We start from the raw sequence: 25089 nt of genomic DNA, 5'->3' as shown, positions 1-25089 counted from the left end.
AAAACAGGGATCAGGGGAGATTTACAGGAGGGTGGTCAAGGGTGGAAGATCACCAGTTCCAAAAACCAGCCCAGAAAACCCTTCTCAGTGTGAGATTTAGTCCATCTCGTTCTGACACTGACAGCTAAAATTGTAACCAGCACCGGGATTTACACACTGAATTGGGAAACTTGGCAGCAGAGGACAAGGGGGAACAGTTTGAAGCTGTAGGAGGCTCCATTTAGATTAGATAAAAGAAGTTTTATACAATGAGGGTGTTGAGGCCCTGGCACAGGGTGCCCAGGGAAGCTGTGGCTGCCCTGGATCCCTGGCAGTGCCCAAGGCCAGGCTGGATGGAACTTGGAGCAGCCTGGGACAGTGGGAGGTGCCCCTGCCATGGCAGGGTGGCACTGGCTGATCCTTAAGGATCCCTCCAGCCCAAACCAGGCTGGATCCTGTGACTTTCTGACCCCCAGCAGCTTTAGTGAAGCAGAACAAGCAGCACCAGCTCTGCCAGCAGCTCCTCCCCGGGCCCTCAGAGAGTGAGGAAATGCTCATTTTATAAATAATAAAGGTTTCTCCTGAAGAGACACACGCTCAGTCACCTGGAGCTGCTGCTGGCCCTCCCTGAGCCCCAGATTTGTAACAGAGCCACGTTACCAGGGTCCTTCAGACACAGCAGCTCAGCCCTCAGCAAAGCAAAAGGAAAACACTCCCAGCTCCATCAGTGGCTCATCCTGGTGTTTTACAAAAATTCCCCGAGAGCCTGCCAGTTTATGGACAAACACACCCCTCCATCCTCCTGGAATCCCGCAGGGACCCCTGGAGCTGCTCCCTGGGCTGGGCTGGGCGCTCCTGGCACAGGGGCATGTCTGCAGCAGGACCTGGGGGAGGTCCTGGCAGCCCCTGGATTCCCCGAGCAGCTCAGGCAGGCAGAAATCGGGGTCAGTGTGCTCTGTACACCGCCGAGTCCCGGCTGCCCAGAGGCACACAGCGTCTAGCAGTGAGATCCTGAGGAATTTCACGCAGGAGATCCTGCTGAACCCAGGGAGCTCAGCCCAGGCGCAGGAGTCACACGTTTTCCTAAGCCCTGGGGAATGGTGGAATCTCCTGAGTGGGAAGGAACCCACAAGGATCATCCAAGTCCAGCTCCTGGCCCTGCAGAGGAGAGCCCCAGATCCCCTCCACGATCACATCCCGCTTTCATTTCTCTCAGGGCTGCTCCTCACACCTTGCACAGGCAATTGAGCTGCTGGGATGTTTCACAGTCTGGTCCTGATGTTCTGGACCCCATGGAAAGGGAGCTCAGGCCTTGGCAGGGGCTGCCCAGGGAGGTTTGATTCCCCATCCCTGGAGGTGTGCCAGGAATTCCTGGAGGTGGCACTCAGAGCTCTGGGCTGGGACAAGGTGGGGATCAAACACAGCTCGGGCTCCATGATCCTGGAGGGCTTTTCCAGCCTCAGTGACTCAGTGACTCTGATGCCACCACCACCACCGATGCACTAAACCAGGACTCAACTTGACCACAGGCGTGGCTGAACCCCTCCAAAGCGGGCTCCCAAAGGAGCACAAGGATCAGAAAGACGGAGAGCAGGTTAAACGGTTCCCTTTACAATTCCAGCTTTCTGGGAAGACAAGCTGCCACAAAAATCAGGTCATATCACAGCAACTCCAGCCAGCACGAGGGGCTGTTATTTTTAAGTCTCTGAAGGTCAGTGCCTTTGGAGCAGATCGATCTGAGCTCGGTTTGCTGAAGCCCCCAGCGTGAACCTGCCCAGGGCCGCGGCTCCTCCCCTCATCTTCCAAACAGCATCAACCCCAAACCGTGTCAAGATGTTGTAACGACCTAATCCCCAGCGGAATCACAAGATAGTATTTGCATCTGGCTCGTGGATCAAAGGATTGTTTTTATATAAACAAATTTCAGGCAGCGCCGGCTTAAAGCGATAATCTGGAGCAAACGGGCAGCGCCAACGTAACGCCCTAATCCTGGAGGGGGACAGGGGACACCACCAGGGCCAGCACGGCCCCAGCACGGCCCCTGCAGCCTCTCCAGAGCAGGGCTGGCACCGCTGAGGGCACAGAGGGCTCTGGGGCAGCTGCTGGGGGGCAGGAGAGCTGGAGCAGGTTTTAGCACGCGGCGTCAAACGCCGACGCTCCAGAGGGAAACGTGAGCAAAGCGCTGATGGACGGAGTCTGAAGCAGCTGGTGGCTCTTAAAGCAGGAGCTTAATGGCCTTCCATTCATTCATTGAAATATTCTGCCTCAAAAGCACCTGCAGAGCTGCTCCAGCCCTGGAGCCAACAGCAGCAGCACCTGGAGAGATCCAGAGCAGGGCACGGAGCTGCTGCAGGGCTGGAGCCAGGCTGGGAGAGCTGGGAATGTTCCCCTGGAGAGGAGAAGGCTCCAGGGAGAGCTCCGAGCCCCTGGCAGGGCCTGAAGGGGCTCCAGGAGAGCTGCAGAGGGGCTGGGGACAAGGGCTGGAGGGACAGGACACAGGGAATGGCTCCCAGTGCCAGAGGGCAGGGCTGGATGGGAGATTGGGAAGGGATTCCTGGCTGGGATGGAATTCCCAGAGCAGCTGTGGCTGCCCCTGGATCCTGGCAGTGCCCAAGGCCAGGTTGGACACTTGGAGCACCCCAGGACAGTGGGAGATGCCCCTGCCCAGGACAGGGGGTGGAATGGCATGAGATTTCAGGTCCCTTCCAGCCCAAACCAGTCTGGGATTCTGTGATGTAACAACTGTGGGGCAGGAATGGGGCTGGACAGAGGAGAGGGAAAGGTTTAATGTCTGATCTGACACAAAAATGCAAACATCATCATCTGCTGATTTATCTTCGATCCCTCTGAACCTCTGGGTGTGGAACATTCTCCATCTCCACTTTCACCCGTGACCAAGCGTCCGAATTCCCCCCGGCTAAAGCAAACCCTGCCGCAAGAGAGGCGCTCGTTCCTCGAGTGGGAAGGGAGGGAGAAGCAAAAGGAAAGGAGCTTTGGGCTGGGGTTTGAGCTCGGGAGCTGCGGGGAGGGCAGCGGCAGCAGAGCCACCTCGTGGTGACACCTCCGCTCCCGGCGGACTTCATTCAATTAAACCAATTAAACCAATTAAACCAACCCCACCCCGGCGGCTGCCATCGAGTCCTGCGGGGTCTGAGCCCACGGGAATGGGGTCCCACGGGAATGGGGCCCCACGGGAATGGGGCCCCACGGGAATGGGGTCCCACGGGAATGGGGTCCCACGGAGCCACCCCGGCACTGCCACAGCCCCGAGGGCAGGGGATGCGGGGGAATAAACCCCGTGGGCTCAAGGATAGCTTAATGAATGAAATAAATGAATGGGATTATAGTGATGGAAAGAGAGAGGGGGATTGCTCAGCCTGGAGAAAAGGGGGATCAGGGGGAACCTTGGGGTTCTGCACAGCTCCTGACAGGAGAGAACAGCCGGGGGGGGTCGGGCTGTGCTCCCAGGAACAGGGACAGGAGCAGAGGGAACATCCTTGAGTTGTGCCAGGGGAGGTTTAGTTGGATTTTGGGAACAATTCCATCCCCAAAGGGCTCTCCAGCCCTGGCCCAGCTGCCCAGGGCAGGGGTGGTGTCCCCAGTGCTGGAGGGATTTAAAACCCCGTGGATGTGGCACCTGGGGACATGGGCAGGGGTGGCCTTGGCGGCGCTGGACTCGATGGTCTCTGAGAGCTTTTCCAACCTCAGCAATTCCAAGATTCTGTGCCTAAAACCCAAGAGGAAGCAGTGATGCCCAATCCCCTAAGTCAGCAGGCACTGAGCCACGTCCAGCCCATCCCCAGCAGGCACTGGCCAACTCTGCCCAGTTCATACTGGTCAGGACGTTCTGTACTGCGGGATATCCCCCTGGCCAGCTGGGATCTGCTCTCCTGGCCATGTCCCCACCTCCTGACACCTGGCTGAGCCTGGGAAATGCCAAAGTCCTTGATCCAGAGCGGGCAGGGCTCAGGAAGAACCAAACCACCCCAGAGTTATCAGCACGGCTCCGACAGCCAATTCCAAACACAGCACTGTCCCAGCCACCACGGAGACAATCAACTCCATCCCCCCAAAAAAACCCTGTAAGCAAGGTTCAAACTCACCAAGGAGTTTGTGAGCAGTGCAAGAATGAAAACACAGGCACTGAGCTGGAGGCCAGACCTGCACAGTTCCTCACCAGTAACAACACAACTCCTCACCATTAACAACACAACTCCTCACCATTAACAACACAATTCCTCACCAGTAATAACACAACTCCTCACCAGTAACAACACAATTCCTCACCAGTAACAACACAATTCCTCACCATTAACAACACAACTCCTCACCATTAACAACACAATTCCTCACCAGTAATAACACAACTCCTCACCATTAACAACACAATTCCTCACCAGCAACAACACAACTCCTCACCAGTAACAACACAACTCCTCACCAGTAACAACACAATTCCTCACCAGTAATAACACAACTCCTCACCAGTAACAACACAATTCCTCACCATTAACAACACAACTCCTCACCAGTAACAACACAACTCCTCACCAGTAACAACACAATTCCTCACCAGTAACAACACAACTCCTCACCAGTGACAACACAATTCCTCACCATTAACAACACAATTCCTCACCAGTAATAACACAACTCCTCACCAGTAACAACACAATTCCTCACCATTAATAACACAACTCCTCACCATTAATAACACAATTCCTCACCAGTAACAACACAATTCCTCACCAGTGACCATCCCTGCAGAGACAATACTGCTCCTCACTTCAACTAAAACATCCCCCAGGAGCTCTGCTGCAGCTTGTTAAAGCCCAGTGTTTTCCTTTCCCTCGGAACGTGCTCCCACCTAAAATCCCTTCCTTCACCCCATCACAGGAGCACCTGGATCAAAGTGCCTGGGAGCCCCAGAGGATCCTGAAAGCCTTGGAATTGCTAAGGAAAGCCAGGTGCTGGCAGCTCACAGCTCACATCCCTTGCTGTCACGTGAGGCCAGCAGAGGATTTTCCCAGAATTTGCCAAATTACCGGGTAAACTCCTTTCTCCCCGGTATTTGATCAGTTAACCATTATTAAAGCTTTCTTCTAGGACAGATCTGTGGGCGAGCAAACCACTGCTCAGCACACATCCCTGCTCCTCTCCACCCCTCTGAACTCACCCAGCCCCGTGCTGGGGCCCAGCTCAACGCTCAACTCGCCTAATCTGGCTCCTGGTCTTAGGAAAAAAGTTGAAAGAAAACCCTGGAGCAGAGCTGGAGCAGCTAAAGCCTGACAGGATGGAGGATTAAACCTCTTCTGACTGGGGAAAGGCAATCTCAGGAGCACAGACCGTGATGTCAGAACGCATTTGTGCCTTTTAACATAAATAAATGAACGAGGGCAGGCTGAAAAGCCTGAGCTCTGCAGGCTGCTCCTCTCCCTCAGGAAAGCCAGGCTGTCTGGAGCCAGGGACGTGCAACTCCTGCTGCTGCTCCCCAAAAACTTGGTGTTACCCTCAGACAGGGAACTACAACACCAATTCCCGCTCCGGAGCCTGTAAACCTCGCCCAGCGCTCGTTTATTCTGGAGCCTCAATAAATGAAGCTCATTCAGCTTTTCTAAACCGTCATGAATGTTAAATAAACTTCCTGGAAGGAACAGGTATCCTCAGCACTTCAGGGAAAAGCAGGTAGGAGAAATGAGGACATTCCAGGACCAAATCCTAAACCTGTTTTTGGCTTCAGCCCTTCCCTGCTGCTGCAAGGAGAGAGAGCTGAACGGCTCCACTCGGGGCAACTTCTCCATCTCTTCATGCAGGGTCTCGTTTGCATCTTGCCAAAGATTTAGATAACGCTCCTGACTGCTCTGCAGCTCTCCCAAAAAAGGGAAAAGCCCGTCTCCAAAGCGAGGACAAGGAACCGCCTGGCTCCCCTCGCCACGCGGGAGGGAAGCGAGCTGTGCCCGAGCAGCCCCGTGATGGGCTGTGCAGAGAGGGGACAGGAGGGGGCTGGAGAAGCCAGGAGATCCCAGAATCCCTGAATCCCTGAGGCTGGAAAAGCTCTCCCAGCACACTGAGTCCAGGCTGTGCCCAGTGCCCAAATCGTCCCCAGCCCAGAGCTCTGAGTGCCGCCCCCAGGAATCCCTGGCACACCTCCAGGGATGGGCACTGCAAACCGCCCTGGGCAGCCCATTCCAGTGTTTGACAGCCCTTTCCATGAAGGAATTCCTCCTGAAATTCTGCTTATTCTCCTCCAGTATTTCTGCCTGAGCTCTGCCCACAGGACCCAGCCTTTCCCTTTCCCTTTCCCTCTCCCTCTCCCTCTCCCTTTCCCTCTCCCTCTCCCTGCCCACTCCCTCTCCCTGTCCCTTTCCCTGTCCCTGTCCCTTTCCCTTTCCCTCTCCCTTTCCCTCTCCCTTTCCCTCTCCCTCTCCCTTTCCCTCTCCCTTTCCCTTTCCCTCTCCCTTTCCCTTTCCCTCTCCCTTTCCCTTTCCCTCTCCCTCTCCCTTTCCCTTTCCCTCTCCCTTTCCCTTTCCCTTTCCCTTTCCCTCTCCCTTTCCCTCTCCCTTTCCCTTTCCCTTTCCCTTTCCCTCTCCCTTTCCCTTTCCCTCTCCCTTTCCCTTTCCCTTTCCCTTTCCCTCTCCCTCTCCCTTTCCCTTTCCCTCTCCCTTTCCCTTTCCCTCTCCCTCTCCCTTTCCCTTTCCTCGTCCCTTTCCCTTTCCTCTCCTCCTCTCCCTTTCCCTTTCCCTCTCCCTCTCCCTTTCCCTCTCCCTCTCCCTTTCCCTTTCCCTCTCCCTTTCCCTTTCCCTCTCCCTTTCCCTTTCCCTTTCCCTTTCCCTTTCCCTTTCCCTTTCCCTTTCCCTCACAGAGATTTTTAATTACTGAGCAAACCCAAAAAGCCTCGTTACCCCCACCCCAAGAGTTATGTGAAATAATGAGCTGGGACAGCAGTGGCCAAGGATTCACAGCTGGGAGGACAAACTTAAGGGATTTGTATTTTAAACCAAAATTGTGCAATGATTTTAGCACTGAGAAATCCTGGTGCCGAGATGGTTTAGGATCTGCAGCTTCTACAGCAAAGGATTGCTTTAAAATATCCTCAGATCATATACAGGGTGTTAACAAGTCCTCGTGTTTCTCTGCTCCTGCAATGCTAAAATATAAATGGAACAAATAATGCACATCTCAACCGCCCAAAGTTGCAAGTTTTGTACTCATCTCTTTGCCCATTCCCATCCTTCCTGCTCGTTTGGTGCCGTTTAATAACCGTGTCAGCATGGAGAAATCCGAGTTACATTTTCTGTGTTCCAAGGCACTTCTAAACAAAGCAAATAAATGCCTTGAACACACCAGAATTCCCCAGGCTGTGGTCCTGGAGGTTCTGTTTATTCTGAGGGATCGCATCCCACCCTCCTCAACACTGGGGAGCAGCAGGATTAAGGCCAAAAAAAAATAAAAAAAAGGAAATTTCTTCTGAAGGAATTCATCAGGTTACCAAAGGTTTTCCTCTTCTACACAGCACAGATCAAGGCCACAAAACAAATAAAATCCTCAAGGCACTGCTGGTCCCAGGTGACAATTCCCGCTTGGGCAGGGAGGGAACAGCACACAGGCAAAGGGAGCAATAATTTAAATTGCTCACAGGGAAAAAAATCCATTGGATTTGGACCCCCAAATTTTACTGTTTTCCCTTTCATATAGGGAAACATCTGTGCAAAACTCTCCTTTTCCTAAAGAACTTTTGATAAAGCTCTTAACACAAATAAATTGGTGACGTTCCACCTCAAACTCCTGGGGCAGTTCTGGGGTCCCCGGGTCCAGGACAGACCCTGAGGGGTTGGAGCGAGTCCAGGGCAGGGAACAGAGCTGGGGAAGGGTCTGGAGCCCCAGGAGAGGCTGAGGGAGCTGGGAAGGGGCTGAGCCTGGAGAAAAGGGGGATCAGGGGGGATCTTGGGGCTCTGCACAGCTCCTGACAGGAGGGGACAGCCGGGGGATCGGGCTGTGCTCCCAGGAACAGGGACAGGAGCAGAGGGAACGGCCTCAGCCTGGGCCAGGGGAGGTTTAGTTGGATTTTGGGAACAATTCCTTCCCCAGAAGGGCTCTGCCCAGGGCACTGGTGGAGTCCCCATTGCTGGAGGGATTTAGATCTATGTGGATGTGGCACTTGGGGACAGGGTCAGGGAGCTGCTGGGTTTGATCATCTCAAAGATCTTTCCCAACCTTAATGATTCCACGATTCTAAATATCAGCTGAGCTGCAAAGTGTTCAGCAGCAGCAGAGACAGCAGCACACAACCAGCACATCCAAAAGAAACCCAAGTAAATGAAGTTTTGGATCAGAACCATGGGGCTGAGCTGTTGAACAGCTCGGCAGCCACCTTTCCCTTTGCTCCTTGGATTCGGCGGCACCTCGCACAGCTCTGCTGTTCTGGGGCACTGGAAATGTGGTCAGGGCTTTGTCTGAGAGCCCCAAAAGCACCCAAGCCCAAACATTAATGTGAAGCACAGCCTCTGCTGCTGTGCTCCACAGGCTGAAGGACCAAAGGGCAAAAACCAACAAACAGGGCTTGGTCTCAGTCTTGCTTTTTGAAATAAACGGCTCAGGCTGAGGCCAGCACCAGGGGAAACGCTGCCCCAGCCGTGTTCCATGGGCACAGGTGTCCCCTGAGGCCAGCACCAGGGGAAACGCTGCCCCAGCCGTGTCCCCTGAGGCCAGCACCAGGGGAAACGCTGCCCCAGCCGTGTTCCATGGGCACAGGTGTCCCCTGAGGCCAGCACCAGGGGAAACGCTGCCCCAGCGGTGTTCCATGGGCACAGGTGTCCCCTGAGGCCAGCACCAGGGGAAACGCTGCCCCAGCGGTGTTCCATGGGCACAGGTGTCCCCTGAGGCCAGCACCAGGGGAAACGCTGCCCCAGCCGTGTCCCCTGAGGCCAGCACCAGAGGAAACGCTGCCCCAGCGGTGTCACATGGGCACAGGTGTCCCCTGAGGCCAGCACCAGGAGAAACGCTGCCCCAGCCATGCCACATGGGCACAGGTGTCCCCTGAGGCCAGCACCAGGAGAAACGCTGCCCCAGCAGTGCCACATGGGCACAGGTGTCCCCTGAGGCCAGCACCAGGGGAAACGCTGCCCCAGTGGTGCCACATGGGCACAGGTGTCCCCTGAGGCCAGCACCAGGAGAAACGCTGCCCCAGCAGTGCCACATGGGCACAGGTGTCCCCTGAGGCCAGCACCAGGGGAAACGCTGCCCCAGTGGTGTCACATGGGCACAGGTGTCCCCTGAGGCCAGCACCAGGGGAAACGCTGCCCCAGTGGTGCCACATGAGGCCAGCACCAGGGGAAACGCTGCCCCAGCGGTGCCACATGGGCACAGGTGTCCCCTGAGGCCAGCACCAGGGGAAACGCTGCCCCAGCCGTGTCACATGGGCACAGGTGTCCCCTGAGGCCAGCACCAGGAGAAACGCTGCCCCAGCCATGCCACATGGGCACAGGTGTCCCCTGAGGCCAGCACCAGGGGAAACGCTGCCCCAGCCGTGCCACATGGGCACAGGTGTCCCCTCGTGCTCCAGGGGCGGTTTTTGGGACACTTACGTTCCGCGGGAATCCCGTCCGCGTGCCCTTTGCTCCTGGGCTCCTGGCTGCCGGGCTTTGCGTCGTCCTCGTCGTCCAGCAGGGGCACGTAGTCTGTCTTGTCCACGGTCTCTCCAACCACGTCGTCGAACTTCTCGGCCTCCAGCGTGGCGATGAAGTCTCTCTTCACCTCCTCCTCCACGTCGTGGGGTGGCTCCGTCAGCGCGTCGGCCAGGCTCAGGTTGTGCTCCAGCTCCGCCATGCCTGAGCGCCTCTGCACCTGCAAACCCGGGCAGGGGGAGAGAGAACACGCTTCAGCGGAGATCCCTGCGCCTCCCCGGCGCCGCTGCGCCTCCACGCCACCAGAAATGTTTGGTCGGTGCCTAAGTTCAGGGGTGTTTCTAAACCTCGCGCCCCGCAGAGCGGAAACGAACCGGGAGCGTGGAAAGCGGGTTGAGCTCGTGGAGGTTACATCTCGTGGGGTCTCTTACCAGAACCTTAAACAGAAAATGTAAAAAAAACCCAAAACGGCCAGTACCTGGCCAGGGCGGCCATGGTGTGACATCGACTCCCGCCCTGCCCCAGATGTGGGGTTAATTACACCCTCAGCAGCACAAAGTGACGCAAGAGAATTCAGTGCCGGGCTTGACTCCACCCGGGCTCCCCTGTGAGATTAGGATTTTACATAATCTCTGATGGACGCTTCGGTGCAGCTCCTGATCCCTCCCAGAGGGTCCTGCAGCGCGTCCATGTCCTCAGCAAACCTCGCTAATCCCGGCAAACCCCCGCCAGCCCTGCGATTTGGGAGGGAAAGTGAGGTTTTAAGAACGTTCACGTGGAGAAAATACAGCGAAGTGCACACGCCGGCATGATATCCACAGCTCCAACTGGAAACAGAGAAGTAATCACCAGTGATCCCTGCCTGATTTGCATCTCTTGAGTTCAGCTTAATTCCTGGCACCAAGCGGAAAAAATGCACCTGAACTGACTCATCTCCAGCCTTGAGGTTGGCACAACACACGCCCATCACCAGGTCTTGACTTTTCCACGTTTCAGCCTTTTGAAGTGATTCTTGGGAACAAGAGCCCACAAAAACTGCTGGGATGTACAGAAAAGCTTTGTCCCCAGCCCCTCTCCAGCTCTCCTGGAAAGGGCTCTGAGGTGTTCCTGGCTCTTCCCTCGTCCAGGTGAACGTTCCCAGCTCTCCTGGAAGGGGCTCTGAGGTGTCCCTGGCTCTTCCCTCCTCCAGCTGAACGTTCCCAGCTCTCCTGGAAGGGGCTCTGAGGTGTCCCCGGCTTTTCTCCCGTCCAGCTGAACGTTCCCAGCTCTCCTGGAAGGGGCTCTGAGGTGTCCCTGGCTCTTCCCTCCTCCAGCTGAACGTTCCCAGCTCTCCTGGAAGGGGCTCTGAGGTGTCCCTGGCTTTTCTCCCATCCAGGTGAACGTTCCCAGCTCTCCTGGAAGGGGCTCTGAGGTGTCCCTGGCTTTTCTCCCATCCAGGTGAACATTCCCAGCTCTCCTGGAAGGGGCTCTGAGGTGTCCCTGGCTTTTCCCTCCTCCAGCTGAACGTTCCCAGCTCTCCCAGCCCGGCTGTGGCCTCTCCTTAGGGACACGAGGAGCTGCTGACACAGAGCTGCAGCCACAGCCCCAGGAGCACAAGGGACACTTGTGCGTCTGCTGGGTCAGGAGGGGGGACCCCAGTGACCCCAGTGACCACGGAGCAGCAGCCCAGGCCCGCTGCCTTCCACGGCCTGCCCCAACACAGAGCCCCTTGTTCCCAAAAAACAAAGGCTCCCACTCCTTGAACTGCAGGAAATTCCGCGTCAGCGCCGCGCGGCCGCCGCGTACCTACGGGCTGCAGGCCGACATTCCGTGGGAACAATGGTGTCCCACTGATGGGGGCTGCTCCTGTCCTTCCAGGCAAGTCTATTATGGAAACCAATTCAGGTCAAGCTCTGATTTTTTTTATTCTTCCAACAATAAAAGGTCAGACTCGAAGGCAGACCGGCACTTCAGGCAGCAACCGCACTTCTTGGTGGTTTAGATAAAGGCCCTGAAGAATCACGGCTTGGAAATCCGGAGGTGAAAAGTTTGGAGCTGCTCACCCCATGGGCAGGGTCACAGTTGAATGAATCATGGCCAGTTAAAAAAAAAAACAACACCAAAATGTTTTATATTTAAATGAAAAGAGTCTTATCAAAAAGGTTTCTTTCCGAGTTCCTGACTCTTTTAAGACAAAGCATCATCCAGATGTGCACACAACTGGCTGCACTGCCCAGCCACGGAAGGCACTTCCAGAAGTTTAATCCCTGCACTGAGCAGTCTCCTCCAAGGAACAAATGGGGCCCAGAAAAAGTCAATTTTTCAGGCACATCCTCCTTTGCTTTCAACTCCCAAGTGAACCCTTGGTGTCAGGTCAGTGAGTCTCAATGTGCAGCGATGAACATTTAATCACCGTCTCCTGAAAATGTCATTTAGCATCAGAAAGAAAAACAATGTTCAGATGTCCCAGCAAGCTGCATCACGAGCACAGAGTGACTGAGGCTGGAAAAGTCCTCTGGCTCCATCCAGCCCAGCCATTCCCCCAGCGCTGCCAAGGTCACCCCAACCATGTCCCCAAGTGCCACATCCGCAGGTTTTTAAATCCCTGCAGGGATGGGGACTCCACCCCTGCCCTGGGCAGCTGTGCCAGGGCTAGAGAGCACTTTTGGGGAAGGAATTGTTCCCAAAATCCAACTAAACCTCCCCTGGCCCAGCTGGAAGCTGTTCCCTGGGAGCAGAGCTGCGCTCCATGGAATAGCTGCCATAAAATAAATGGCATTTTGGGGGTTTTGTGGCACTGACAGTGCTGCTATTTCAGGGCTACACAGGAACTAGGACGCTGGAGTGATCTACTTTCTGGGGGGAAATAATAATGAGGCTGTGCAGCCTTATCAGCAGGACATTTCCCTCTCCATATTTAGCTAAATAGGGAATGTGAAAAAGGTGTGTAAAAATAACTAAGAAAAGCCATTTTAAACACGGCCCCGGTGTCTCAGACACGCAGGAGCAGCTGGCACAAACTGCAGGGATCCCTCCTCAGCCCAGGTGGGCTCCAAGGACAGCCACAGCACCCCTGGGAATTCCTCCTTTCCCCTCTCTGGTGTTACAGCAGCCAAACGACACCAAATTCCCACACTCCCAGGGCTTGTCTGCCAACTAAGGCAAGAGGAAAATGAGGATATTGCAGGGATTGTGCCCAAGGAGAGTGAGAGCAAATCCTGGAGCACGTTCAGGCGTCGAGCAGCTTAGAGAGACAGATTCTTCCTACCCCATTTCCATTCATATAGAACAGAGCTGCATTAAAGGATCCTCAGCAAGGTGCAGTTTAATCCCCTGCCTCCCTCCACAGCTCTGGAAATCAGACATTTACAGAGCACAGGGAAGATGAATTCTGACATCAAGCTCGGCATGAAAGAGAAAAACCGAGGAGTGGCAGAGATTTCTGACGGCAGAGGTTTAAAAGCGCTCTGAAATCCCCTCCTGAAAGGAAAGGGTGAGCAAGCACTGGAGCTGCCCAGGGAGGTTTGCAGTGCCCATCCCTGGAGATCCCAGGAATTCCTGGAGGTGGCACTCAGAGCTCTGGGCTGGGGACAGGGTGGGGATTGGGCACAGGGTGCACTCAGTGGGCTGGGAGGACTTTTCCAGCCTCAGGGATTCAGGGATTCTGAATAATTCAGCACAGGAACAGCTGCTGAGGTGCTCGTGGGTGTTAAATCAGCAGAGGGAGCGTGGCTGACACCAACCTGACTCCAGGTTTGCAGCCAGGACCAGCCTCCAAGGGCAGCCCAGCCCTCCCTATGGGAGGGGTTTTCTCCAAGGAAAGGTGTGGAGGGAGCAGGGCACAGCCCTGCCACTGCCACGGGGACAGCTGCAGCCCGGGCAAGGAGAAGGCCTTTCCTGGAGCAACACATTCCAGGAAATCTTCAAATCACCCCAAAGCAAAGCAGTCGTGTTCCTCTAACTCACACGTTCTTCCGACACTGGGGGATTGTTTCGATCTCCCCTGTTGTAGGCACAGCTGATGTGTTACACTCAGGGTTTGCGCCTTCTGTTCCTCTCCAGGCTCAGAATCTCCGTGTACTCCCTGAGTAACCTGTCTGCTGGGATAAATAAAACCCATCTCTCCTCAGCTAATCTGAGTTATTTCAATCCCTTACCCACATCACAGACCCTCCATGCTGGTGTCTTGTTCCAAAGAGATCCAACCAGCCAACTGGATTTTAGTCCCAGCTGGATTCCACATCCCTGGAAGCGTCCCAGGATGGTTTGGGTTGGAAGGACCTCAAGGATCATCCACCTTCCACAATCCCAAGGTGCTCCCAGCCCTGTCCAGCCTGGCCTTGGACACTTCCAGGGATCCAGAGGCATCAACAACTGCTCAGGGTGTCCAGAACTTCTCTTCAGCAGCTTCCTCGCCCAGGTTTTACTTCAAGCGACCCCCTGGAACAACTTCCCAGAGCCATCATCCCACTCACCACCCTCTGGAAAAGGAGGCAAATCAAACCCTGCACGAGCCACAGCCCCCAGCTTCTCATCCAGGGAAGAGTGGAATTTATTTCCCGAACTTTGTGCTTCCATTTTGCAGCTTCCCTGAGCGCTCTGTTGTGCTCCTGCCTCCGGGCACGCACAGCCTTGGAACTTCAAGTTATGATCAGTCTGACCCAGATTCCGTGTGTCTTGTCTGGAGACAGAGGAAGAGGAGAGTGGGCACGGGGACGCTGCCCAAGAAACCCAAACCTGAAAGCTGTAAAGCGTGCAGACACCATCCTCCTCAGTGCAGGACGCTGCCTTACGTCCCAAGGAATGAAAACCTGGCAGAATCCTCCCAGAGGAGCACAGCCAGGTACGTGACAGTGACAGTGACAGTGACACAGCATCCCAGCCTGCTCCAGAGCCCTGCCAGGCTGCTGGCAGCAATCCACAGCTCCATCCTGCTCCAAACAGCCTGGGCTCAGCCCCTGGCCCAGCAACCTCCCTGCCAGAGAGGGAAGAGAAACCTGGGCAGTAACATTGCCTCACTTTTGCCGGTTTAAAGGAGACTCTGATGCCCGGATTTATGAGAAGCACATCCATTATTCCATCAGATCCACTTGCTCCTTTAAAATTAGCTCCTAACTCCATCCCAAATTAAATGCCTGGCTGGGAGAAACGGGCACAGCTCGGTCATAATTCCCATTTCTCCTGGCTAAGTCAGGTTGCTTTTCTTAGCTGGAGCTGTTGGGAGCATTCAGCCGTGGCTGCTGAGGCGGGAGGAAACAGGAGAGCAGAGATCTGCTAAGTCATCCTCCTTCCCAGAGCCCTGGAATCCACGGAAAGATTTCTGCATCCATCCTCCCAAAGGAGAGGACACAGCATTCCTCACATTCCATGGCTGGGCACGAAAAGCTGTGACCCAACTGAATTTTTTATCTCTTTTTTTTTTTGGCACAGCCCAAACCAACGGGATTCACTTATTTATTGTTTTTAAAGTTAAACGCAGCCAGAGCTCTGCTTTATGGCTGTTTCTGGAGTCACAGGAAAATCCCACAAACCACCAGAAGCTTCTAAGAGACAAAGAGATGGAGGCTGGAGAGATCTTTAATAAAATCTTTCCAACACCGAAAATCACACTGGGCTCAACTTGCTGGATAAACCAGCCTCAGAAAGGGAGACCTGGATTCCAGAATTATCTTCAGGAATCAGGTCCCCAAGGATCCCCTGATGTGCAGGTACCACCCCCCGGCACAGGGAAGGGTCCTTGGGATGCTCCAGACCCGCTGCACCAGCCCAAGCACCCGACGACATCATCAAAGCAGGATTAATTAGGAGATTCCAGATACTTCCACAGCAAAATCAACCCAAATTTCAGCTCGGAGGTGCTGCTGAGACCAGAGTGAGCTGGCAGCTCCCTCAGAGCTCCTGGGAGAGCAAACATCAGATATTCCCGATTTCTAGTGCATGTTTGGACTTCCAGCAAGGGAGGATTTCAGGGAGAGTCCCAGAGCCACGTTCTCCTTCAGACAACCCAGAAACACAGCAAGAGATTGCCCAGCTATTATTTATAGGGTTTAAATGATTGCTGCCCTCCCGCGTGAGGGACGAGAGACGGGGCAGGACCAGAGGAGGCAGATTTGGGGACAAAGAGAGCAGGTTTGGGGCATTTGATGATTTTCAGCTACAACAGACAAAGCACTCGCAGAGTTGTTTCCCTTCTCAGCACAAACTCCCTGAGCTCGCTTGAATTACTCAGAATAAATTCAGTCAGCCCCAGAGCCTCCGAGCTGCTACAGAAAACAAGCCAGAAACGCACAAGTGAAGGGAAAACAGTTCCTACTGTTGCCTCCACAAGGACAAGACAGGGATTTCCACTCAGGAATCCCAGATTCCCCCTTCCAGGGCCTGAAGGGGCTCCAGGAGAGCTGCAGAGGGACTGGGGACAAGGGCTGGAGGGACAGGACACAGGGAATGGCTCCCACTGCCAGAGGGCAGGGCTGGATGGGAGATTGGGAAGGGATTCCTGGCTGGGCTGGAATTCCCAGAGCAGCTGTGGCTGCCCCTGGATCCTGGCAGTGCCCAGTGCCAGGCTGGACAGGGTTTGGAGCAGCCTGGGGCAGTGGGAGTTGTCCCTGCTATAGCAGAGGGTGGCACTGGATGATCCTAAAGGTTCTTTCCAACCCAAACCAGTCTGGGATTCTCCAGGACTGTAACCACGAAACAGCTCTGAAGGTTCCCTGCAGATCTCAGTCACTTCCACAATCCCCTCATGGCCACACCCCAGACAACAAACAGAAGTCTGAAGTTCTCATTTCAGATGGGGTCAATGAAGTTTCAACAGGACCCCAAAGCCGAGGCAGAACTTCAGCCCCAATTGCTTCCTCCTCTCCCTGTCTGCTCCCAGCCACTTCCTCTTCCATGTCTGGCATCTCCCTGCTTCCACTTCTGTGGTCAGGAACCTCTCCCTCAGCCTCTGACTGCTGCTCCCACCTGGTCCTTCCACGAGTGGGGAAACCTGAGGCTCCTCCAGGGTGTCCATCAACTGCAGGGTTTCATTCCTTAGGGAAAGAGCCATTTCTCCGCTTCAAGCGTTGCTTTTGCTGTTATTGGTACTGCAAATAAACCCAGCTCGCTGCATCCGAGTCCTTAATGACGATTTCTGCTCCATCATCAGGAACACTTCCATCAGCTCCATCTCCCTGAGGAAAGCACTGATAAAGCCAACGAGCCGTGCCCTCCCCATCATCAATTATGCAGATGCCACAGGAATTAGCAGGGCCAGGCAGCAGACAGGCTCCCAGCATTCCTGCCTCCTTGGGAATGTTAAAAACATCCCCTCCGTTTCTGGAGATTTCACGAGACCTCTGTTTCCTCCCTGCCTCGCAGCCACTCGTGGCTCGGAGAGCTTGCTGTGGAATGATGAAGTGTCCAAGGATAACCAGGCACAAACCCCACACTAGCCAAGGGCAGGTGGTAAAAGGAGCTCCTCTCTCCACGTGAGCAGCTCCTACTCACTGCCAGCCCAAAAGGCATCACTGAAGGTGGCCTGAAGGCTGCCAGGCCAGCAATTCCCAGCTCTACTAAAGCAGTTCCCACCTGCTCTTTTTAGATGTGGATATTCAATAATATTAAAATTATCTGTATTTGATTCAACAACAAAAAAGGGACTATAAGGAAAGCCCCTTTAATGTAAAGGGACTTTAATTTTTCTTTAATGTAAAGGGACTCTAAGGGAAGTGCAGGACCAGAAGGGCATCCAGGGGAGGAAACAGCAACCAGGATGACTCCAGTTAAACTACTTGAGTTAAACTGTGGTTTAATTGATATGTAGGTGTCAGTCAAAGGTTGGACTCAGTGATCTTGGAAGTGTTTTTCCCTAAAGTCCTTAAGTCCTTAAAAAGATCCTGTGAAACTGCAGAGCGCATCTCAGGAACGTCACCCAATCCACGCACTGCACGGAGGAAAACACCCATAAAAACTGCACTGGAGCTGCAAGACTGCTGCAGGAACCACGGCAACACCAAAGCCCGAAAGGACAGTGCACGTTTACAGCTGGAACAACAACCTCACAATGAAACGTCCTGGAGGATGTTTTCCAAGGAATTCCGCCGTATCCCAGCGAGGACGATCAAGGGATGCCCCACGCAGCCTCAGCTTTGCCCCTGCCCCTGCAGTGAGCTCTTCCAAGAGGAGGTGGAGGCTCTGCACTGCCCACTCCAAACACAACCTGTGCCCCAGGGATTTTACAGGGAGCCTGGTCCTGGAGGGACCTGGGCCACTCCAGCATTTAGCTCGGTGTAAGTCCGTAATTCCACGCAGGAATCGATCCCACTGCGTGGAGGGCTCTGACCATCCTGGCACAGGCCAAAAGCTGCCAGCAGCCAAAGGCTCTGCCACTGCTGCTGCTTCCCACCTGGCTGCCAATGCATGCCACAAAGCATTCCCTTCCAAACCACAGCCAGGATCCTGCTGAGGAACCTCCTGCACAGGAGGAACTGCCCTGCACGTGCCACCAAACCTTGCCCTCTCCTGCCTGGAGAGGATTGATGCCATCATTCCCAGGTATCATGGAAGGTTCCAGGCCTCCACACAGAATGTGGCCAGGGCTCAGAGGAAAAGGAACAGAGCAATAGGAACAGAGAAATAAACAGCAGTACTTCAGGACTTTGAGGAGTTCCAGCGGCGGGTAACAGGAATATTGCGTGTCCCCGATTAACGTTATTTTCAACTCAGTAAAAGCAGTTTAAAAATAAAGTCTACGTTCTGCGCTTAGGCGAAATAAAAGTAATTAGCTGGAGCCAGATCTCTGTCAAAAGATCAAGGCAGAAGGAATATCCAAATGCAAGAGCAGCGGGGAGAATTCCTGTTCGAGAGTGTCTAAATTCACACGCACACCTGTCTGTGAATGGAAGAAGACACAATTTGTTTGACCCTTGATTTCCTGAAAGGTTTTGTTGTTCATTACAATCTCTGCTGTTTTATCTTCCACAGATAACACAGAAGAGTCAGTAACAATTTCACATCGTGGCTGTTACTGGTTGTAAGCTGTTTCAGCTTTTTTGTGTTCTATTTTGAGGTTATAAGCACATGACGGTTGAGAAATGTGTTATCTCAGCTTCCTAAGATGATTAGTGCTGATACATTGATTACACGATGCGAATTTGTTAGTTTTCTATATTGAGAGTTGACTTCTTATATGCTTCAACATCTCCTTTTCTAATTATCCAAAAGACACGTGTCAGTTCAAGATCCTTCCTTTTATTTTCTAGCTGCTCAAGCAGCTCCTAACTGCGACTGTTAAGAGCCTTGTTTTAAAAGTGTATTAAAACCATCATGGAATGGTGTCAGAGGATGGGTTTGGCTTGGAGGGATCTTAAAGATCCTCCAGTGCCACCGCTGCCAGGGACACCTCCCACTGTCCTGGGGTGCTCCAAGTGTCCAACCTGGCCTTGGGCATTGCCAGGGATCCAGGGGCAGCCACAGCTGCTCTGGGCTCCCTGTGCCAGGGCTGCCCACCGTGCCAGCAGCTCCAGCCAGGCCTCTGGGACTCAGCATTTCCACGGCACAGATCCCCTGTTTGACATCAGCTCTGCAAAGTCTCATCTCGGAGTCTCCCCTGCAGCTTTTCCAGCGGTTCCCCTCTGGCTCGTTCCAGGCTCTGCTGCGCTCGGCGCGAGGAGCTTGAAGCGCCAGGATGTTTCATCTCCTGCTGCTCTGCCCACGGAACTGCAGACAGAAAACTCCAGACACCCAAGAGAGCAGCCCTGCTGCATTCCTGGGAATTGCACTGCAATTGCTCTGCACTTGTCCAAAAGCCTGGAGGGGAGTTTTGCAATTTCCCTGCGGAGAGGCAGCTCAGCTCCTGAGCCGCCTCCCAAACCCTTCCCTGACACACACCAAAGGCACCAAACTGAACTGAACCGAAGGCAGAACCGCTCCAGCTCCCCTCCTGTCCCCCCTGGCAGGACAGGGGATGGAAGGAAGGCCACCTGGAGCAGCCTGGAGCCTTCAGAGAAGCGCTCCTGGGAGCAGAGCAGCCTCTGAGCAAGGAGGGATGGTGGGAAGGGGGACAGGGCCGGACGCCGGCGCAGCCACAACTGGACAAAAACCAGAGCTGGGAGGCTTTAGGAACGTCGGGCTGAGGAGAGGAAGAGCGATACGACTGCAAAGGATCACCCGCTTCCAGCCCTGACTGCGCTGCAGCTGCACCCGTGCCCAAAAAAGATCCGTGGCACGTACTCGTGCCTGCAAAGAGCGTTTTATTATTGTAATTACGCCCGAGACGAGGTAAGAGCACAGCAACCTCCTGCATTCCCTCCCTTTGGGCAACCTCAGCGCCACAAAGCACTCAGCAGGATGGGGTAAGACTGTCCCAAGCTGGATTGCCCCATCCGGAGCTGTACCCGCTCCAAGCTGATAAAAAGTCACATTAATAAACCTGCCTTAAGTTACACAGAGGGATGGCTCTGCCAGAGCAGCCTCACTGGGAGGACAAGAATAACTTTCCTCTAAGCCCCAGCAGGGATTAGGGACTCGAGAAGGTGGGGATTAATGCTCTTGGCTGGCCTTCAAAAAAGCCACATGGAAGATGAGTTCAGAGATAAGAACCGGGAGGGACTTTCAAGCGTCGAGCTCTAGCACAGGCCCACAAGCACTGAAGCGAGAGACCTAAAAAAGGACTCCAAAAAAAAAAAAAAAAAATCACAAATATTTATCTAAGGAAAAAAAAAAGAAGAAGAGCCTGCCCACCTTGTGCCCAGAGCTGGAAGTTTTAGCTCCAAGGTGCCCAGCTCGGCTGCTGGCTCTCAGCGCCTCGCGGCAGAGGGGATTTCGTGCGCCGCTCCCCCAACGGGCAGCACCAAAAAAGGAGAGCTCCATCAATCATGGGGGAAGAGTCTCCTCTTTTCTCCTGGCACAGCGAAGGAGGAGAGGGGGCAGGGTAGGAAAGGGCTGTTTTGCAAAGCAATTTCTCTGGAGGATGCTGGGCTGAGCCTCAGCAGCTGCTCCCGTCAGCTGCTTTCCTTTATTAGCGCCCAGCCCAGGGAGGAGCCTGGATCCACCTCCCTGCCGGAGCAAGCCCACCACAAAACCCACCACAAAACCCACCACAAAACCCACCACAAGGCTCTCTGGGCTGCCAGGCTCTGCCCAGAGAGATCCCTCTCCTGGGACAGAGGGGAGGATGGCACATCACTGACAGAGCGCATCACCCAACAATTCTCATCTTTACCTCCTCACGCTTCCCGCAACGTCACCTCACCGCCACAGCCTGGACACAGCAGCTGAGTGCACAAAAAGGGAGAGGTTCCACCACAGAAGTTCACCTCAGCCCCTCAGCCCCTCAGCCCTCGTGCCAGCTCCTCTGAATTTGTCCCATCCCACCTTTGTCTCGTGTCCACGTCTCCCAGAACAATGGATTTTGTTCTCACGTGAGAATCTGGGCGTTAATTTCTAAGGTGGGGTGAAAACCGTGCAGCAAAAACACGGGAAGGACAAACCCAGGGACGAGGATGAGCTCAAGTCATGCTGTGAGATAAAAATTCAGAGGTTTAGTCGGGCCTAAATTATAGTTTGAGTACCGGTGTGCAGGTCCTCAGCGCCTTCGTCGACTGACAGTTTCGCTTTATGTATACATAATAATATGTAAATATGTGTATGTACACATCTGAGAGCGTAGGAGGGAAAGCAAGGCCAGGGAGGGTGAACCCTGAAATTTAAGCTGGGGATCAGGCCCAGCTTGGTCTCCATCCCTGCCTCCAGCCACTCCACTTCCACACGGGCTCCACTCCTTGCCCTGCACAGAACAATTCCAGTTGTGTCAGTGACTGTACCAGAGCAGATACTTCACTTTTAATTAAAATAAGCTCTTCTCCTGACAACTTAATTACAGAGCGCCAGAACCTGCCCATCAGGACACAGGACTGGAAGCTTCCACGTGAGAAAGTTGAGTGGAGAATTGTTTTCATGCACTCCAGAGGAGTGGAACAGCAAACCTGGCACTGTTTTTTCCAAGGCGGTTTGTCAAGAGAAAATAACATTTTAAAGCTTTCAAACCCTACTGCAAGGTCAAAAAGCTCTGGAAGGATGAAACAAAGCATTTCTATACCAAGAAATGAGTTCCACACTGGGGATCTGCCCCACGGGGACGTGCCCACGGACCACACACACACAAACACCTCCCACTCCAGCCACAGGGCTCTCCAGGCCAGCAACAAAATGCCCTCTTCTTCTGGCCACTCAGGTGCTCAGAAATTCCTGGAGAACTGAAGTCCCTAAGCACATTTAGGGTGGGAGCAGAACACACCTGGAAGGCTCCAAGCTGTGGATATCCCTGTTCCTGTTAGGGACACCTTTGGGATATCCCTGTTCCTGTTAGGGACACCTTTGGGATATCCCTGTTCCTGTTAGGGACACCTTTGGGATATCCCTGTTCCTGTTAGGGACACCTTTGGGATATCCCTGTTCCTCACTCTGTTAGGGACACCTCTGGGATATCCCTGCTCCTGACTCTCTTAGGGACACCTTTGGGATATCCCTGTTACTGACTCCATTAGGGACACGTTTGGGATATCCCTGACCCTGTTAGGGACACCTTTGGGATATCCCTGTTCCTGTTAGGGACACCTTTGGGATATCCTTGTTCCTGTTCCTGTTAGGGACACCTTTGGGATATCCCTGTTCCTGTTAGGGACACCTTTGGGATATCCCTGACCCTGTTAGGGACACCTTTGGGATATCCCTGTTCCTGTTAGGGACACCTTTGGGATATCCCTGTTCCTGACCCTGTTAGGGACACCTTTGGGATATCCCTGTTCCTGACCCTGTTAGGGACACCTTTGGGATATCCCTGTTCCTGTTAGGGACACCTCTGGGATATCCCTGTTCCTGTTAGGGACACCTTTGGGATATCCCTGTTCCTGTTCCTGTTAGGGACACCTTTGGGATAGCCCTGTTCCTGAACCTGTTAGGGACACCTTTGGGATATCCCTGACCCTGTTAGGGACACCTTTGGGATATCCCTGTTCCTGTTAGGGACACCTTTGGGATATCCCTGTTCCTGTTAGGGACACCTTTGGGATATCCCTGTTCCTGTTAGGGACACCTTTGGGATATCCCTGTTCCTGTTAGGGACACCTTTGGGATATCCCTGTTCCTGTTAGGGACACCTTTGGGATATCCCTGTTCCTGTTAGGGACACCTTTGGGATATCCCTGTTCCTCACTCTGTTAGGGACACCTCTGGGATATCCCTGCTCCTGACTCTCTTAGGGACACCTTTGGGATATCCCTGTTACTGACTCCATTAGGGACACCTTTGGGATATCCCTGCTCCTGTTAGGGACACCTCTGGGATATCCCTGTTCCTGTTAGGGACACCTTTGGGATATCCCTGTTCCTGTTAGGGACACCTTTGGGATATCCTTGTTCCTGTTCCTGTTAGGGACACCTTTGGGATATCCCTGTTCCTGTTAGGGACACCTTTGGGATATCCCTGTTCCTGACCCTGTTAGGGACACCTTTGGGATATCCCTGTTCCTGACCCTGTTAGGGACACCTTTGGGATATCCCTGTTCCTGTTAGGGACACCTCTGGGATATCCCTGTTCCTGTTAGGGACACCTTTGGGATATCCCTGTTCCTGTTCCTGTTAGGGACACCTTTGGGATAGCCCTGTTCCTGAACCTGTTAGGGACACCTTTGGGATATCCCTGACCCTGTTAGGGACACCTTTGGGATATCCCTGTTCCTGTTAGGGACACCTTTGGGATATCCCTGTTCCTGTTAGGGACACCTTTGGGATATCCCTGTTCCTGTTAGGGACACCTTTGGGATATCCCTGTTCCTGTTCGGGACACCTTTGGGATATCCCTGTTCCTGTTAGGGACACCTTTGGGATATCCCTGACCCTGTTAGGGACACCTTTGGGATATCCCTGCTCCTGTTAGGGACACCTCTGGGATATCCCTGTTCCTGACCCTGTTAGGGACACCTTTGGGATATCCCTGTTCCTGTTCGGGACACCTTTGGGATATCCCTGTTCCTGTTCCTGTTAGGGACACCTTTGGGATATCCCTGACCCTGTTAGGGACACCTTTGGGATATCCCTGTTCCTGACTCTCTTAGGGACACCTTTGGGATATCCCTGCTCCTCACCCTGCTGAGGACACCTTTGGGATATCCCTGCTCCTGACTCCATTAGGGACACCTTTGGGATATCCCTGTTCCTGACTCTCTCAGGGACACCTTCGGGATATCCCTGTTCCTGTTAGGGACACCTTTGGGATATCCCTGTTCCTGTTAGGGACACCTTTGGGATATCCCTGCTCCTCACCCTGCTGAGGACACCTTTGGGATATCCCTGCTCCTGACTCTCTTAGGGACACCTTTGGCATATCCCCGCTCCTCACCCTGCTGAGGACACCTCTGGGATATCCCAGGCTGCCTTTCCACACTGGAACATGCTCAGAAAGAGCCTTTTTTGCACCACCTTTGGCAAGTCCACGTTTGGATTTTGTTCGTCCTGGGGCAACTCCACAACAGATGTAACGGAGATTAAACATATTCCGCCCTAATAGGAATTACTTGTAAGCAGGGATATTTGTGCCTACACACAGGTGAGAAAGGCAAACCTCTGCAATCCTTTTAAACCAAGGTAGAAGCCTACAGCTTCAAAAGCACTGATCACACTTGGGCCCGTCTGCAAGCAGGGCTGAACCCTTTGGCTACAACAGCTCAGGAAAGGATTTGTTGGAAGAAGCTCGGGAAGCGAAAACTGCCTGCCTGTGATCCGAGGGAGAGGGGCACTCCTGGGGGTGATGGCACAGCTCCCAAGCACAGGGAGAAGGATAACTGAGGCAGGGAAAGGTCCAGTGAGACACCCCAAACCTCCCCAGCGGAGAACTCAGGAAACTCTGAGGGACCACGGGGCAATTCATGGCTCCAGCTTTAGTGCAGAGAGCGACCTTCTCCCTCAGCCAGGGAATTCCTGGGGAGATGAATGAGCTCAGCATCCCTCGGCGCCACGAGGCAGCACCAGCACACTGCTGCACCAGTCCTGCACCACCCAGGGGAGGGACACCAGCCACAGAGAAGAGCCTAAAAACGTGTTCAGTGGCACATCCAGCAGGATTCCACCTGGAGGGAGCTCTGCTAAACCACATTCCCACCTCCCTCGAAGGAGAACTTCCAGATTCTTCACTTACAAACCCGGCAGGCTCTGAAAGCACCGCGTCACGCTGAGCACAAGGAAAGCTGCAGGTCCAGGTCCTGTGGCCTTGCAGCTTTATCCCCTCACAGCCAGAGGGACGCCAGCCCAGCCCTTAAGCTGCGGTCATTGCCTCCCAGCACAGGTTAACTGTCCCCAAGCAGGGGGACACTCCTGCTCTCACGTGATGTTTATTCTTAGAGAGGATCCCGGGGATTTTTCTTGAGCTGCTTCAGCCCCACAGCTGGCCCAGGGCCAGAGGAGCATCACTGAACTCCTCAGCAGTGACCAGGGACAGACACATCGGCGGCACCCGCCGCGCCAGCTTAGGC

General features: G+C 54.0%; 1 protein-coding gene across 6 annotated transcripts in view; it reads right to left on the bottom strand.

Moving 5' to 3' along the window:
* The window catches only part of MAP4 (microtubule associated protein 4), a 159692-nt gene that overhangs the window by 99467 nt on the left and 35136 nt on the right, over positions 1–25089 (bottom strand). For all 6 annotated transcript variants that reach the window (XM_040064439.2, XM_058421112.1, XM_058421117.1 and 3 more), the window contains exon 3: positions 9564–9822. In XM_040064439.2, the coding sequence (XP_039920373.1) occupies positions 9564–9804 (241 nt within the window). In that variant the 5' untranslated portion in view covers positions 9805–9822. The remainder of the gene's footprint in view (positions 1–9563; positions 9823–25089) is intronic.

Source organism: Hirundo rustica, chromosome 1 (assembly GCF_015227805.2).
Source record: "Hirundo rustica isolate bHirRus1 chromosome 1, bHirRus1.pri.v3, whole genome shotgun sequence".
Taxonomy (NCBI): Eukaryota; Metazoa; Chordata; class Aves; order Passeriformes; family Hirundinidae; genus Hirundo; species Hirundo rustica.
Note: the sequence above shows the minus strand (reverse complement) of the source record. Positions and strands in the feature narration are given on the sequence as shown.